This window comes from Hyla sarda, chromosome 3 (genome assembly GCF_029499605.1).
Source record: "Hyla sarda isolate aHylSar1 chromosome 3, aHylSar1.hap1, whole genome shotgun sequence".
NCBI lineage: Eukaryota > Metazoa > Chordata > Amphibia > Anura > Hylidae > Hyla > Hyla sarda.
Genome location: NC_079191.1, coordinates 178,122,536 through 178,137,619, shown reverse-complemented (window position 1 = coordinate 178,137,619; position 15,084 = coordinate 178,122,536). Strand labels below are relative to the sequence as shown.

Genomic DNA, 15,084 nt, shown 5'->3' with positions numbered 1-15,084 from the left:
TCCAACTCTCACTATACCCCTTGTCACGTTCTGTGAGGGGTGTAGTTTCCACAATGGGGTCACATGTTGGTATTTATTTTTTTGCGTTTATGTCAGAACCACTGCAAAATCAGCCACACCTGTGCAAATCACCAATTTAGACCTCAAATGTACATAGTGCACTCTCACTCCTGAGCCTTGTTGTGCATCCGCAGAGCATTTTACGTCCATATATGGGGTATTTTCGTACTAAAGAGAAATTGCGTTACAAATTTTGTTTTTTTTTTTTCCTTTTACCTCTTGTGAAAAAAAGTATGGGGCAACACCAACATGTTAGTGTAAACATTTTTTTTTTTTTTTACGCCAACATGCTGGTGTGGACCCCAAATTTTCCTTTTAATATGGGGTAAAAGGAGAAAAAGCCCCCAAATTTGTAAAGCAATTGCTCCAGAGTACGGAAATACCCCATACGTGGCCCTAAACTGGTTCCTTGAAATACGAAAGGGCCCTGAAGTGAGAGAGCGCCATGCGCATTTGAGGCCTAAGTTAGGGATTTGCAAAGGGGTGGACTCAGATGCAAGAGTTACAATTGGCTCCGCTATCAAAAATATTCTATATCAGTGATTCCCAAACAGGGTGCTTCCAGCTGTCGCTAAACTGCCAGCAATGGCTCTCCGGAAATGCTGGGAGTTTTTGTTTTGCAACAGCTGAAGGCTCCGTTTTGTAAACCCTGCTGTACGATACGTTTTTCATTTTTATTGGGGGGAGGAAGGGGGGACAGTGTAAGGGGGTGCATATGTAGTGTTTTACCCTTTATTTTGTGTTAGTGTAGTGTTTTCAGGGTACATTCACATGGGCGGGGGGTTTACGGTGAGTTTCCCGCTAGAAGTTTGAGCTGTGGCAGAAAATTTGCCAAAGTTAAAATTGAAGCAGGAAACTTACTGTAAACCCACCCGTGTGAATGTACCCTGTACATTCACATGGGGGGGGAACCTTCAGCTGTTGTACTTTTGCAACAGCTGGATGCATACTGGTTGGAAAACCTTGAGCTAGGTTCTGTTACCTTACTCAGTATTTTCCAACCAGTGTGCCTACAGCTGTTGCAAAACTACAACTCCCAGCACGTACTGATCGCCGAAGGGCATGCTGGGAGTTGTAGTTATGCAATAGCTAGAGGAACGCAACTACAACTCCCAGCATGCCCAGACAGCAAACTGCTGTGTGGGCATGCTGGGAGTTGTAGTTTTGCAAGATCTAGAGAGCCACAGTTTAGAGACCACTGCACAGTGATCTCCAAACTGTATCCCCCTAAATCTTGCAAAACTATAAATGCCAGAAAGCCCAAACAGCTGTCTGGGCATGTTGGGAGTTGTAGTTTTGCAACATCTGGAGGGCTACAATTTAGTCACCTCCTGCAGCAGGATCACCGCACAACGCGTAAGCTGGAGGATAACATCCTGCTCATCCAATCACAGGGCAGATTGGGAAAGCGGGGTGTCATCTGAAGAAGCAAGAACAGCACAGGGTCAGGAAATGGGGCCTGGCAGATAGTAAACTGTTAGTTTTCCTGGAAAACCCCTTTAAGAACACTTATATTTTTATGGCTTTTAACGGATGGCTTTGTCTCTAGTGGCATTTTTATGCCCCGTAAATACGGTACATACAAAGAATCGAACATGTCCACAAAACTCGCTGGGCATTAGGGAACATGATCTGATGTTTCCCATAATTACTATGTCAGATTAGGTTCAAGAGGCACTGGACAATTCTTTTAAAAAAAATGTTTTATGGAGTGTAACATACTGGAAAAAAGTAAAGCAACAACACAACAGTTGAGCCAGATCAGAGATGCATATCCTGTAGCTCATATTGCATGTGTGTGTGTATGTGTGTGGATAGGCGAAATTATTGTGATTTCCATCCTGACAATGGTTACACAAACACTGCAATCCAAAGCGCTTTTGAGCCATAAAATATAGTGTACCAGGCAACCCTGAGATATGTGCAGTGCACAGTATTGTAACAGTTTTGTTATTGTGGCTATTTAATAGCAAGGGAGAAAATAAATAAAATACTGAAAATCAATCTCAGTTTGGCCACCGGTGAAGAAATTGTTGAAGGAGATCACCAATTTTTGATGGTAATGGCAACATTATTATGTGAGCTAGAACTGGTCAATAGACCCACAACAAAACATGCTATGTGAGAGGTGGGCTATTTCTATACAAATCTTTATCTGACCTAATCGGGACAGCTGCAGATCTACCTCCCACCATGGAAAGAACATCAGTTTCTCCAAACAACTAATTCAAATACATTACACGCAAACATTTTTCATCACTTTCATTACTATATTTCTATGTGTATGAAAATGTTTTGCTTATGATAGAAAAACCATTAAATAACAATAAGTGCCTGCTGATCTATTCTGATACATTCCGTGCAGGCATGTTCATACCTGCTCGTAGAATCATCCTCATCAGAATCAAAGAAGCTAGTTGAGTCCAGCTCACTGCTCATCAGGGTGGAAGAGCTTTCATACCCTCCTGTATCTTTGCGCCTCTCCAGCTTTGAAGTGCCATTAAGTCTGGGAGCTGATATAAGAAAAAGAAAAAAAGGGGTAATTTAATCAGACCTATCATTTCACCACTTAAATAAATAAATATGAATTTTTTTTTTTTTTTTTACAGACGTCATATTTTACAAGGGAACAACCCCCCCCCCCCTACCCTTTACTGTTGTTTTTCTTGTCAATATTTATTTTTATTGGTGTTTAAGTAAATAAAGTAAAAAATAAAATAAAAATACTTTCAAGTCAGGATCCACGACCAGTTATATGCCTCTCTACCTGCAGAAGAGAAGTACCAACCTGTCACCTAAAATGAATAGTAACTCTTTGTGCACTATTATTGTCCTGGTTACACCATATTGTCAATGTAATTCTCTTCACTTAACATCGATGAGCGTATAATGCATTAGTAAATGTTACTTCTCTACTCTGACCAGTCTTTATGGTTACTTGTGACAGTCAGGTGCAAGATCAACACAATCTTTTATGGTAGAAAAACAGAAAACAAGTGAGAACACATACGGAGTGGAGTGCTCCCCAGGATTTCAGCTAAAGATGCTACAATGTCGGAATGTACATTAAACATTTCAGGCTTTGCTAAAGCTTATAAACATTAATCCTAAAGGAAATGTGTCAGAAAATTACTTGTTAAAATTAAGTTTTTTGTTAAACACATTTGGTAAGAATTTTGTGATGATTCTTGCAGTTTTCATTTTGGCCACTAGGTCCAAAACAAATCTGAGACTTCCTGTTCTGTCTTTGATAGGGTTGAGACTGCTGGAATTGGATGTATAAATAATTACACAATTCACAATAGCTGAAGTTCAGTGCCCCCCCTCCTTGTGGAATGACCTTTGCAAAGGTCACAGAGGTTGCCCAGTAACATATCCAATTCATGTAAATGGGATAGGTCCTGCCCACTGTTACTTATGTCCATGGGGCTTGCAGTAAAGAATCTGTCTAAATACTGTTAAAAACAGCTCAGATAAGATGTCTGCCCCCATACTAATGTACAAAAAATTATATAAAGTTACAGCACTAATAGGCTGACTAAGCATGTGATGGAAGGTGCTTAAAACTTTACATTTTCTAATTTGACTTATTTAAAGTTAACAGGTAAAAAAAAATTTTCAGCATCTGACTAATCAGTTTAAAGGAAAAAAAAAAGAAAAAGAAGCGAAAATCTAGGCAACACATTTCTGACACTTTAAATCCTGAAACACCCCTTTTACTATACAGTCATGGCCGTAAATGTTGGCACCCCTGAATTTTTCTTGAAAATAAGTGTTTCTCACAAAAAAGGATTGCAGTAACACATGTTTTGCTATATACATGTTTATTCCCTTTGTGTGTATTGGAACTAAACCAAAAAGGGAGGAAAAACAGCAAATTGGACATAATGTCACACCAAACTCCAAAAAATGGTCTGGACAAAATTATTGGCACCCTTTCAAAATTGTGGAAAAATAAGATTGTTTCAAGCATGTGATGCTCACATGGGGCAAGTAACAGGTGTGGGCAATATAAAAATCACACCTGAAAGCAGATAAAAAGGAGAGAAGTTCACTTAGTCTTTGCATTGTGTGTGTGTGTGTGTGTGTGTGTGTGTGTGCGTGTGCGCTACACATGGAGAACAAAAAGAGGGGAAGAGAACTCTAAGGATTTGAGAACCAATATGATGGAAAAATAACAATCTCAAGGTTACATGTCCAGAGATCTAGATTTGCCTTTTTCCACAGTGCGCAACATTATCAAGAAGTTTGCAACCCATGGTACTGTATCTAATCTCCCTGGGTGTGGACGGAAGAGAAAAATTGATTAAAAAGGTGTCAACGTAGGATAGTTCGGATGGTGGATAAGCAGCCCCAAACAAGTTCCAAAGATATTCAAGCTGTCCTGCAGGCTTAGAGAGCATCAGTGTCAGCAGGAACTATCTTTCGACATTTAAATGAAATGAAACGCTATGGCAGGAGACCCAGGAGGACCCCACTGCTGACACAGACATAAAAAAGCAAGACTACATTGTGCCAAAATGAACTTGAGTAAGCCAAAATCCTTCTGGGAAAATGTCTTGTGGACAGATGAGACCAAGATAGAGCTTTTGGTAAAGCACATCATTCTACTGTTTACTGAAAATGGAATAAGGCCTAAAAAGAAAAGAACACAGTACCTACAGTGAAATATGGTGGGGGTTCAATGACATTTTGGGGTTGTTTTGCTGCCTCTGGCACTGGGTGCCTTGAATGTGAACCTGAGGATTACCAATGGATTTTGGGTCGCACTGTGCAGCCCAATGTAAGAAAGCTGGGTTTGTGTCTGAGATTTTGAGATCTTCCAGCAGGACAATGACCCCAAATATACATCAAAAAAGCACCCAGAAATGGATGGCAACAAAGTGCTGGAGAGTTCTGGAGTGGCCAGCAATGAGTCCAGATCTAAATCCCACTGGAACGCTTGTAGAGAGATCTTAAAATTGCTGTTGGGAAAAGGCGCCCTTCCAATAAGAGAGACAATGTGCAAAGAAAGAGTGGTCCAACATTCCGGCTGAGTGGTGTAAGAAGCTTATTGATGGTTACTGGAAGCGACTGATTTCAGTTGTTTTTTCCAAAGGGTGTGCAACCAAATATTAAGTTAAGGGTGCCAATAATTTTGTCCAGTCCATTTTTTTGTTTGGTGTGACATTATGTCCAATTAGCTTTTTTCTTCCTTTTTTTGGTTTAGTTCCAATACACACAAAGGGAATAAACATGTGTATAGCAAAACATGTGTTACTGCAATCCTTTTCTGTGAGAAATACTTCATTTTCTAGAAAAATTTCAGGGGTGCTAACAATTACGGCCATGACTGTACATACAGTATTTCTGTAGAGGTCAAATCCTTTCATACATATAACAGTAATCCAAGCAACTAACCAAGAATATTTATATATCTGTCTTCGGCTACACTATAGAGAGTTACATAGTATGAGAAGAAACAAACAGTATTTTGTCCAGGATCTAACCCAAGTATAGGTTATCAATCGGCCTACCAATGTGCAACCTATACTAAGCAAAAGGACACCTGGTAGAATAAAATACAGTGCCTTCACTGTAGTAATAGACATAAGGTTGTCAATTTCAGGTGTTGCAGCAAACACTGCTGCCTCTTTCTAGTGATTGGTATTCATCACATAAAGGTAACATGTGCCACGTGCACAAATACACCCTTCTATGTGCAAAAGTCATGGGAAGCATTGCGTTGTTTATGTTAAGCTTAAGGCAAGAATGCTTACATAATATTCTGAATCAATTCTGCTTTTCAACATTCTGAGACAAGTTCGCTAACATTGTGAATATATCTGAAATGAAAACTTACCTGTTGGTCAATTCCATGGAGTCATATGCTATATGCACACAGCAGAAAAATTCACAAATGCTTCATGAAAACAGGTAAGTAACACCTGGTCCCTTTGCATTTTGGCTGGAAATTGGTTTGTCAAAAGGCACATCAATGCCTTTGACAAACCAATGCCTTAACAGACCGGGCTAAGGAAGGTTAAAGGGGAGGGGAGCCACTGCCAAATAATAAAAAAAGCCCTGCACTTTATTTATTGTTTTTGCCCTTCCTTTCAGTTTTCCATCTGAGAAAGTTATTCCCTATCTACCAGGAGTGCAACCTCTCAGCCGGAATGTTGGACCACTCTTCCTTTGCAAACTGCTCCAGGTCTCTCTTATTGGAAGGGCGCCTTTTCCCATCAGCAATTTTAAGATCTCTCCACAGATGTTCAATGGGATTTAGATCTGGACTCATTGCCGACCACTTCAGAACTCTCCAGCACTTTGTTGCCATCCATTTCTGGGTGCTTTTTGATGTATGTTTGGGGTCACTCTCCTGCTGGAAGACCCAAGATCCTGGACACAAACCCAGCTTTCTGACACTGGGCTGTACAGTGCGACCCAAAATCCATTGGTAATCCTCAGATTTCATGATGCCTTGCACACATTCAGCAAAATAACCCCAAAACATCATTGAACCATATTTCACTGTAAGTACTGTGTTCTTTTCTTTGTAGGCCTCATTCCAATTTCATCAAACAGTAGAATGATGTGCTTTATCAAAAAGCTCTATCTTGGTCTCATCTGTCCACAAGATGTTTTCCCAGAAGGATTTTGGCTTACTCAAGTTCATTTTGGCAAAATGAAGTCTTGCTTTTTTATGTCTGTGTCAGCAGTGGGGTCCTCCTGTGTCTCCTGCCATAGAGTTTCATTTTGTTTAAATGTTGATGGATAGTTCGCGCTGACACTGATGCTCCCTGAGCCTGCAGGACAGTTTGAATATCTTTGGAACTTGTTTGGGGCTGCTTATCCACCATCCGGACTATCCTGCGTTGACACCTTTCATCAATTTTTCTCTTCTGTTCACGCCCAGGGAGATTAGCTACAGTGACATGGGTTGCAAACTTCTTGATGATGTTGTGCACTGTGGACAAAGGCAAATCTAGATCTCTGGAGATTGTTGATATTTTTTCCACAATTTTGGTTCTCAAGACAGTTCTATTCTTTTTCTGTTGTCCATGCTTAGTGTGGCACACAGACACACAATGCAAAGACTAAGTGAACTTCTCTCCATTTTATCTTCTGTCAGGTGTGATTTTTGTATTGCCCACACCTGTTACTTTCCCCAGGCGAGTTTAAAGGAGCATCACATGCTTGAAACAATCTTTTCCACAAATTTGAAAGGGTGCCAATAATTTTGTCCAGACCATTTTTGGAGTTTGGTGTGACATTAAGTACAATTTGATATTTTTCTTCCCTTTTTTTGGTTTAGTTCCAATAAAGACAAAGGCAATAAACATGTGTATAGCAAAACATGTGTTACTGCAATGCTTTTCTGTTAAAAATACTTAATTTTCTTGAAAAATTTCAGGGGTGCCAACATTTACGGCCATGACTGTATGTACTGCTACTATATTCAATCTTCATGGGAGCTTCTAGAAAACAGCTGAACACTGTACTCTGCTGTTTCCAAGCCTCTCATAAAGAATGCGTAAAGTAGGGGCGCACATTTGCAACCAACCGCTCCATTTTACGCTCCATTTACATTTGCATACATTATTCTAGTCCACGTATGGGATAGTGCTTTATTCATGTGTAATATTTTTAACTTTTTTGAGTTTATTATAATGTTTATGTACTTTAATGTTTGCTCTTACTTCCATACTGTAATGTTTGCTCTTACTTCCATATCGGGTAAATTGCATGTTTTATTTTGTCTAGTCCAAAGAACTTTTATTCCCATGACTCAGGGTGAAGGATGTGTCAGGAATGGGAAAGGAAAGAGTGAAATGGCTTTGCTTATATCTTGTATGTGGGTTCTTGCATCCTTTGTGTAAAGGCTGGCAATTACATAGAAACACAGAATTAATGTGTTGGCAATAAGAACCAACCATTCAGCCCATCTGATCAGCCCAATATTCTAAATATTATCAATAGTCCCTGGCCTTATTTCACATATCTTTCTGGAGATCCGGTCTCCAGTACACAATACACAAAGTGCACAATATATTTCAAGCGAGGTCTCACCAGTGCTGTGTACAGCGGCATGAGCACTTCCCTCTTTCTACTGTTCTACTGCTAAAAAGGGTACTCCGCCCCTAGACATCTTATCCCCTATCCAATTGATAGGGGATAAGATGTCAGATCGTGGGGGTCCCGCCGCTGGGGACCCCCGGGATCGCGGCTGCAGGACCCACCTGTTGTAGCTTCCAGCAGCGCTGGAGGCTCTCATCCTAACGCCTCCCGACCAAGGTGACGTGAGACCATGACGTCACGACTCCGCCCCATGTGATGTCACGCCCCGCCCCTCAATGCAAGTCTATGCGCCAGAGTACCCCTTAATACCTCTCCCTATACACCCAAGCATTCTGCTAGAATTTCCTGCTGATCTATGACATTGTCTGTCTACCTTAAGGTCTTCTGAAATCATTACCCCTAAATCCCAATGAAAGGGAGATGGTGATGTTGGGTGTATGGGCTAGTCGCAGGTCATGACATCACTCAGGTGTAGGGCTCGAGCTCAGAGACCAGATCCAGCCAAGTGTCCTGAGCCAGAAGAGGACACATGGGGGAGATTTATCAATACCTGTGCAGAGGAAAAGTTGCCCATAGCAACCAATCAGATAACTTCTTTCATTTTGCAGAGGCCTTGTTAAAAATGAAAGAAGAAATCTGATTTGTTGCTATGGGCAGCTTTCCTCTGCACAGGTTTTGATAAATCTCCCCCATTGTCTTGAGAGCAAGGGAGGAGTTGGAGACAATAACTACACAACTTCCTGTCAGGGGTGAAGCATGCAAAAATATGGTATCAATGTCTAGATCAGTGATGACGAACCTATGGCATGCCTGCCACAGGTGGCACGCCGAGCCCCCTCTGTGGGCACGCAGCCACATGCCCCCGTCACATTCCGGACATCCCTGTGTCCCGGTTACCTCTCTGCGGTCCCGCGTTAGCTTTAAAAACGCAGGGACCGCCGAGAGGTAGAGCACGCAGGGACGTCAAGTCACTGACGTCCCATGCGTGCGCCCGGTAAAGCAGAGCAGAGCCAAGCATCGGGGAGTACCGAGGATGACGCGCGCATGGTAAGTGACTAGCGAGACGTCATCTTCGGTGTTCTGACAGACATACAGCCTCCAGCCATACACTGTATATGGCTGGAGGCTGTATGTCTGTGGGGGAACACTGCCTGCCTTATGTGGGGGGAACTATACTGCCAACCCTAATGTGGGGGAACTATACTGCCAACCTAATGTGGAGGAACTATACTGCCAACCCTAATGTGGGGGAACTATACTGCCAACCTAATGTGGAGGAACTATACTGCCAACCTAATGTGGAGGAACTATACTGCCAACCTAATGTGGAGGAACTATACTGCCAACCTAATGTGGAGGAACTATACTGCACCTAATGTGGGGGGGGGGGGGGGACTATACTGCACCTAATGTGGGGGGGGACTATACTGCACCTAATGTGGGGAGACGGGACTATACTGCACCTAATGTGGGGGGACGGGACTATACTGCACCTAATGTGGGGGGGGGGGACTATACTGCACCTAATGTGGGGGGGGGGGACTATACTGCACCTAATGTGGGGGGGACTATACTGCACCTAATGTGGGGGGGGACTATACTGCACCTAATGTGGGGGGGGACTATACTGCACCTAATGTGGGGGGGGGACTATACTGCACCTAATGTGGGGGGGGGACTATACTGCCAAGCTAATGTGTATTCTGATTTAATTTCTGTGCTGGCACTTTGAGGGGAAAAAAGTTGGCGTGCATTACGGTTCGGGCACTCTGGCTCAAAAAGGTTCGCCATCACTGGTCTAGATGCTGCTTGCCAAGTTTTTGCCTTTATATTTTAGCCCCCTTGTTTAGCTACGAGTGCCATAAATGATCAAATCCAGCATGCTCGATAAATGAGAAAATGCAGCATAGTAGGTAGAATTTTATAGATCAGGAGAAGCTGAGCAGATTGAGATATAAAATTTTGTGGAAAAAGTTCCAGGACATATTTAAAAGGTGTTATCCAGCATCAGAGTAGGTTCACACGAGCATATTTAGCTACAGGAAAATATGTTAGTGTCAACGTACTCCTAGAGAAACAGCTTATTGCTTTAAAAGGCCAGGTTCACACAGGGGAAAATGTGCAAAATGTCCGCCTTGAAAAAACAAGCGACATTCCGCACATTTGAATAATCCAGGACTGCTTGGAAATGCACCATCTCCTTTACGGCAATGCATTTTCGAGCAGAAACCGCAGAAAGAATAGACAAGTCTATTCTTTATGCGGATGTCTGAGTTGGGATTTTGGCAGCAGAAATATCTGCCGTGGAAATTCCTTAGTGTTCACAGTGTAGCAGAATCCCATTAAAATCAATGGGACTCAGCTGCAGTGGAATATTCCTGCAGAATTCCATGCAGCACATTTCTGCAGGTTGGGTGTGCTTTATGCAGCACAGTTCCACTGAAAGGAATAAAACCAAGTTGTAATATCACACAATATATCACCTGTGGATGCTGTTTTTGGAAGAAATTAGCTCTGTTTTCTTTTGCTGGATATCTTTAATAAAACCAACCAGAAACCCAAACAAGCTTAGGCTTTTCCAGAGCACATATAACATAAACCGGCGTTTTTAAACCGTATACTGTTTTTAAAAGTGCATACAGTTCCGTCCGTTTTTATAAAAAAAAAAAAAAAAAAACACGTTTTTGAAAATTTTGTCCATTTTTAATGGGAGGGGTGTTCGGTAGGGACTCTAGGATGCAAATGCGCATGTGCAAAGTAAAAACCGTGTACAGTTTCCCGTATGGAACCGTATACATGTGCGTTTCCCATTGACGTCCATGTTTATAAAAAAATGTATGCGGTTGCAGTACGGTTTTTAAACCGGAGTTAAAACCGTGGTGGAACACGAGTTTGTCTCCGGTTTAAAAACTATACTGCAACTACATAGTTTTTTTCTTTTTAACACTGACATCAATGGGAAACGCACATGTATACTGTTCCATACGGGAAACAGTAACGTCCCCACCCAACACCCCTCCCATTAAAAATGGACAACATTTTCAAAAACGTATGTTTTTTTATATATAAACAGACAGAACAGTATGCACTTTTAAAAACAGTATACGGTTTAAAAACGCATACGGTTTACTTTTTCCCATACTGGTCCACCCTTTTTTTTTTTGCCCTACGGATTTCTTTAGAAAAACTGATTGAAAACAGTATGGGAAAAAGGTGATGTGAACCCAGCCAAAAAATTTTATCATTCTAAATTCATATAAATTATATATTTCCACATTTTTATTTTGTAGATAAAAAATAGAGGCAAAAAATACGAATCCATAGAAGTTTTTCATCAGGTTCAAGTAGAACATTACACAGCAGACAAAACAGCAACATGCAAGCACTACATTAGGCATGAAGTCCAACTACAGTCTACAGATTTTACACAGATACCTGATATGTGACGTGTGACTTCTCCTTCAGCAACCAAAATAACCGGTTTAGCCAAACAAACAGAGCGCTAACAAAGCAGCAGAAAGAATGCAGAGAACCAGGCAGTACTGAGCTGAGTGTAGAAAAAACACACAAGATTTCTACATCACAAGTCATACCATAGGTTGCCTAAAATATTTTCTGTTCCTAAATTTTCTTTCAATAATTATTTTAGCAAAGTAACATAAGGTAACCATTAACATTTGATCTAAGTTGGCTACATCTGCAGATTTTGGCCAAATATCTGAATGTTCCAGTGGAGCAGCCTTAAAAGTCACTAACAGCGGATGTTGGGAGGAAAGAATAGTGGGCCATACTGGACTATCTGCTCACAGGAACTTCTTAGCTGCTCCACATTAGAATAGCAAAAAAATTTGATGTTCTAAGCCAAGCATGCTTTTTTATAGGGTGGTTGGGTGACAAACACTTTGGTTGCATGTAGAATAACAGAGCAAACAGTATAAATCATATAAGAGCCTACAATGATTTAGAAGAAATAAAATTATTTGGCAAGATAACCAAGAGGGATCAAAACAGATCCATCAAGGAACCTGTAAAAAAAAAAAAAAGTCACAAAGATAGCATGAACACAGCCAAATAAAAACGTGCAACACATCGGTGCGCAGCCTTCTATAAGATTTGCATGAAACCGAATGAATTTCAAGGCACTCACACTGCAGACTTCGATGATCAGGTCCTGGGTACCAGAAATCTGGGTGAACATTGAGGGGGTGATGGGCAGTGGACTGAGCCCTGGATGTTGAGCGACTCCTCTCCTTATTTCCAAAGCAGAGAACCATGACCATTCTGGCATTACCCGGCAATTCCAGTCACACAAGAGGCTCGTCCAACAGATATATTCTGTACTATATCAAAGCACCAAGAAGCAGCCTTTTACAGCTATATAAAGAGATCATATCCATTTCTCTTCTCCAAATGTTGTCTTGCACTCCGAATTAGCTGAGCTGCATCTCCGTCAAGTGGTTCAGTGCTATAATTTTCTTATTAAGATACAAAAATAATGTCTTGCAGTGTTTCTTCTCACACTTGTTAGTCATATGTGGCTTATGTCCTCTTGCCGCACTTCGTGCCTGTCGAAGAGATTCCTCCTCCTCCTCCTCCTCTTCCTGCTCTCCCACGCTCTTACCTTGTGGAGGGGCGGGTAGTGTGTCTCTCAGCAACACTCAAACAATATAGCTACCTGCAGGCTGTAGGCTGATCTTCGTCTGCTTAAACTTGTGGCAAATGCATTGTACAGACTGCAGGTTATCTTTTACCATTCAATGTTATGAATACACCTGGTGCCACAGGAGCTTACAGGACGGCCTGAATAATTCACCAACACCGATCGTGTAGACAGCAAAGAGATTACTGGAGGGAAGCTGAACGATTATTAAGGATTTATGTATAAACAGAATCATATATATCTGCATAGATCCAACTTGTGATCCTATTCTTTACAGGATTGTGAAAGAAGTCTATACAAGCATCAGTATTTCTTCAGGGTGTCAACAATTCAGTGACTGCAGGTCAACGAATCCTATGTGGATTATTTAATTTAAAAAAAATACCAAATAAACTCTCCAAATTCCAAACCCCAAAAGGAAATAGATTTCATGACAATGGAAGAAATTCTACCAAAGATGGTCAGGAAAACTGTTCATATCAGAAATGTAAATTCTAACACTGCCAAAACTGTGGCCAAAACAACCCCTTGGCCAGTTTGCCTTCTGTGTCGAGAGATTTCCCAATGCATACGGCAAACCAACAGCACAAATAATGCAAAAATAAACTTACATGCCACCTGGTCACTGCATGGATAGCAGATTTTCTATTCAGGGTTCTGAAAAAGTTGGGTGAACAGTATTGTGGCCATATTTCTCACATTGCTTACTTTTTTTTTTTTATCAAGTTTTATCAAGAATCTGCAGTTACAAACACACAATATGAGTGTGATATTCTTTTTTCCTGTTTTTCTTGCCTCAACAAAACCTAGATAACTGCAAATGACTGACACATCTGCCCCCCCCCCCTCCTCTCCTCCATGTCAATGAAGACTGTCTCCAACAAATGAGTCAACAAACTAATGGTTTTGTGAAAAGATCGATAGAAATGTAAATTCTCCTTTATGTGACTTCCAATGGAGTCTTAATTGAAAAATTCCCAGACAGGTGTTGCTTTACCACACCCACTAAGTAATCTACATGGCAAGTGGATAAGCGGCAGCAATGGAAGAAAATGACCGGAACAATGCATCACAGGCAAACCTAAAGCTGAGAAACCTAAAACATAACAATAAAAACAGTATAAACCAACTGGTCTGTACACAGAAAGAAGCTTTTCTTGTGTTTTTATTTGCTCCTCCGCAATATGTCTGGACGCATCAAACAAGGAAGGGGGGGGGGGTTCGGTCTAAGGCCAGGACCCGCTCATCTTGGGCCGAACTCCAGTTCCCAGTCAGTTGTGTGCACGGGCTTCTCTGCAAAAGGTAACTATACCTAGAGAGTGGGCGCCGGTGCTGGAATATTTAACCGCTGAGATTCTGGAATTGGCCGGTAATACCGCCCGAAACAACGAGAAGACTTGCATCATTCCCAATCATCTGCAGCTGGCCGTGCGCATTAAGGAGGAGCGTTCAGCTCCTCCTTAATGCGCACGGTCAGCTACAGATGACTGGGAATGATGCAAGTCTTCTCGTTGTTTCGGGCGGTATTACCGGCCAATTCCAGAATCTCCGCGTCCTGCAGAGAGTCCTGCCCAACATCAATTATCTCAGAACCATCTCTATGCTGTATATGAAAGCTGGTGACCACTGCAGATAAGGGCGTGCTGACGGCACCAATAAAGAAAAAAAAAACCACCACCACATTACATCCTCAGGTAAGATTATGGACAAGAAACATCAGTCTTCAACTGCACAGTGAACAGGAATAAACAGTCCGCCTGATTCATCCAGATGTCATAATAAGTTGTTACAGGACAAAGCTCTCAGGCATTTACAAGCGAACATATGAAAGATGCAGCTCTCTGCCAAAGGTTCAATAATGTCCTAAGGAATGTATGTAAATAGAAGTCATTGTGCACATTAATATTTACATCCTTACTACCTTTATTTACGTCACTTGGAATGTAGATATTGCTGTGGAGAGCTGTACTGTAGTCCCTCAAGATACAATATTAAATCGGCTCTGGGACGACCATTGTATGTTGAAACCATTGTATGTTGAGACCAGAACTCTATGGATACCTGGTAATTGGTTCTGAAGCCACCAAAATATCATCCAAAAATAGGAAAAAGTGAGAATTAAAGAAACATAAGTAGATAATTAATATAGATAAAGCAAGTCCTTACATATAAAAGTAAGAAAGATCTGCTGGGAGCTGTACTCGCAGACAATTTCACTGTTTCCCAACCAGGGTGGCTCCAGCTGTTGCAAAACTACAACTCCCAGCATGCCCGGACAGCCAAAGGCTGTCCGGGCATGCTGGGAG

The 15,084-nt window shown here is 41.5% G+C and overlaps 1 protein-coding gene across 2 annotated transcripts in view; it reads right to left on the bottom strand.

Annotated features, from left to right (window-relative positions):
* DVL3 (dishevelled segment polarity protein 3) overlaps nt 1–15,084 on the bottom strand; it is a 104,055-nt gene that overhangs the window by 18,825 nt on the left and 70,146 nt on the right. For both annotated transcript variants that reach the window (XM_056565611.1, XM_056565610.1), the window contains exon 5: nt 2,438–2,573. In XM_056565611.1, the coding sequence (XP_056421586.1) occupies nt 2,438–2,573 (136 nt within the window). The remainder of the gene's footprint in view (nt 1–2,437; nt 2,574–15,084) is intronic.